The 3,120-nt window shown below is 33.4% G+C and overlaps 1 protein-coding gene across 2 annotated transcripts in view; it reads right to left on the bottom strand.

Annotated features, from left to right (window-relative positions):
* The window catches only part of LOC128249756 (uncharacterized), a 6,973-nt gene that overhangs the window by 2,889 nt on the left and 964 nt on the right, over nucleotides 1-3,120 (bottom strand). For both annotated transcript variants that reach the window (XM_052974241.1, XM_052974240.1), the window contains exon 2: nucleotides 808-904. In XM_052974241.1, the coding sequence (XP_052830201.1) occupies nucleotides 808-904 (97 nt within the window). The remainder of the gene's footprint in view (nucleotides 1-807; nucleotides 905-3,120) is intronic.

Below are 3,120 nucleotides of genomic sequence, written 5' to 3'. Positions count from 1 at the left end.
TATATATATATATATATATATATATATATATGTGTGTGTGTATATATGTATGTATATATATATATATGTATATGTGTATATGTGTGTGTGTGTGTGTTGTATAAAAGTTCGCGGGTAAGGCCAAAACAATGGGAAGTAAATGCAAAGTAAATCACCAGAAAACATATTTCAATTAGCGTAGACTTACCTTGTATTCCATATTTTGGGGTTATGACCCTACCCTCAAGAAATTCAGAAATGTTGCCGATGTGTGTGTGAACGTGAGTAGATGGGTTCATAACCCCGAAATATTGAATACAAGTTAAGCCCTACGTTAATTCACATATTTGTTTTCTTGTGATTTTACCTTGCATTTACTTCGCATTTTTTGGCCTTACCCGCGATCATTTCTAGAATATATTCTACACAATGCTTGACAGTAATTATTGCTATATATATATGTGTATGTGTGTGTATGCGTCTCTGAGTGTGTGTACGTCTGTGTGTGCATGTGTGTGTGTGCACGTGTGCGTGTGTGTTAACCACTAATATCCCGGTCAACCACGTTAGATAATTAGTAGCGCAAAGTGCATTTTTGCCGGTGCTAGTTTAAAAACAAAATGGTGTTTATATTGAATTGTGCATGGAGATTTGCTATATTAATCAAAGGACATATTCAGGTTCATTGACATGATTCTATATACATCTAGCATTTAGGTAATAGTTTTATAAAAGGAAATATTTCTCAATATGCAATTGTATAAATATTAAATGCATACTAATACCCAAAGTAAAATCATATACACTTGTAAATATAATTATATTTACCTGCAGAATCCCTCATGACTGACTTCAAAATCTTTATAGTAGCCAGGACATTTATCATTTGCAAGTTTACTGCAATCCAGCTTCGATGACATTACGCCTAAAATAAGTGAGGTTTCTATAGTGAATGTTTAAATGATTATTCCGAAATTTTTTTTTTTGTTAAATTACAAATCATTTTAGGTCGTTAGGAATTCATATGATACAGATTATACATATGGTTTTTTTGATGTGGTGTTTGGTGTATTCTTGGATGTGGTGTTTGGTGTATTCTTGGATGTGGTGAAGTCGTTTCAGTATCCTTCTGGTCGAGTATTTGTGACAATTGTGTATTGTGTTTATCAGCTGACATAATATCGACACATCAGAAAACACGCCTTAAATCGAATGAACTCGTTCATCACGTTTCTGATACGTAATGTCGTTCGGCATAGACCTCCATTTGTTTACCAGGATTTTCATCGACAATGTATAATGTGGCAGTCCCAATACTGCCAAATTAAGTCGGAAACAAACCACCACTTTATCGTACTGCATTGTGTGTCTCCTGGAGAGATTTAGAAATTCAATATTTCTAAATTTGTAGATCGGTGAATTTATTTCACTTGAAATTCTATAAGTTTTGAAAGGCGAAAATGCATTGACGCTACCAAGCCACGCCCTTGTGTTGGCTTTTGAAGAAGTTTAAGCGGAATTTTTGTGCGAAGCCACTATCGTTGGGTGGTAGTGAATTATTGAAAAAAAATGAAAAGTTATGCGGAAGCTACTGGAGGTCGAGTTCCCCTAGATCCACGTGTGCTGAAGCCGGAGATGTTGGATTGGAATTAGGAGAAGATAACCAAATATTGTGGCATGATAAAGAAAGAGGGGTCAACTATAAAAATGACCCTGGAGAAAAAAAGAAAACTGGAAAACAAGACGGTCATATTCAGAACATTTTCGAATGTAAATAGGAGAATAGAACACGCACCGCTGGAAGAGAAAGAGGAAATCTTGGAGGAACAAATAGAGAGGATAACTTTCTTTACAAGAGGAAGGAAATATGCGACTATAGTTGAAACCTTTGTATCAGAAGAGGAAGAGAAAAGACACCGATAACAGGCTGATACAGGGAGAGAAATGGACGTTGATGCCAAACTATTTGGGCAAACTATTTGCCCTTTGTTCCAGCTTTCTGTCCATGACGAAATATCAAATACATCATAAACGAGATCACAAAAACGCAAATGTCGCGATTTGCGAAGTAAACACAGTGAATTAACTCGGACATTACTTTATGAAGATGAGTTCTAGCCCTCACCGCGCACGCATCTGTAACCTGTCATCTGCTGCCGCGCTGCAGATGTAGTCCGAGAACTGCTTGATATCACCCCGTATGTACAAAAGAGTAAAATCAGTAAAACATGTTTCTATAGTAACAAAAGTATTAAATTCTTTAAAGTTATCTTTATTCATATAACAAAATGTTTTATATTTACACTTAGAAAAATACAGTTATTCCACGCAGTATGAGTTTAATTCGTTCCATGACCGAGCTCGTCTTACAAATCACTTGTTTTACAAATCAATTTTCCACATTGAAATTAACTAAAATACGATTAATCCGTTCCTTCACACAAAATTCAATCAATAATAATTTTCTGTGTTTTAAAACAGAAATGGTGTAGTTACAAGTATAGTGACAATTATAAAAAGAAAGGCGGATATAAAAGAAATGTGTAAACTTGTTTATTAAACGAATTACCCTAAAGATAGGACGATTTGTGTGATCATACTGTGATTTTCCGCCTGTGTTTCAAGACAAAAATTTACACGAACCTTGGATTGTAGAGCAAATTACTCGTACAACGTTGTAATAGTACTGCGAGATTTTACTGTATTTTAATTGGGCGCAATAAATAAAAATGTCTTCCTATATTTTGTGTAAAACTTATGTGATTTAATTATCAATATTACTTTAATTGCTATTGCTTGATTATCTTAAATCTATAAATTTGTAATGTAAAATTTTCAATGTGAAACTATTAAGGCACTTATACTTTTTACTAAAACTGAAAATAAATAGCTCCTTAAGTATTTTATCTTAAACAAGGAAATAATAATAATAAAAAACAATGAACGCCTTATAAATATTCTTTTCTCAAATTCCAACTACAGCAGCATTCTTTTAAGTTTTATACATTCTTGTCTTGTACTGTCGCCATCTTAGTAACTGCTTCATTAGTACAGGTTGAATACTTAAGAATATTCAAAGATTCTGTGCCTGGCAGTTTCTAGTAAATATATACTTATGTATATATATATATATATATATAT

The sequence above is a fragment of the Octopus bimaculoides genome, chromosome 18 (genome assembly GCF_001194135.2).
Source record: "Octopus bimaculoides isolate UCB-OBI-ISO-001 chromosome 18, ASM119413v2, whole genome shotgun sequence".
Classification (NCBI taxonomy): Eukaryota; Metazoa; Mollusca; class Cephalopoda; order Octopoda; family Octopodidae; genus Octopus; species Octopus bimaculoides.
Note: the sequence above shows the minus strand (reverse complement) of the source record. Positions and strands in the feature narration are given on the sequence as shown.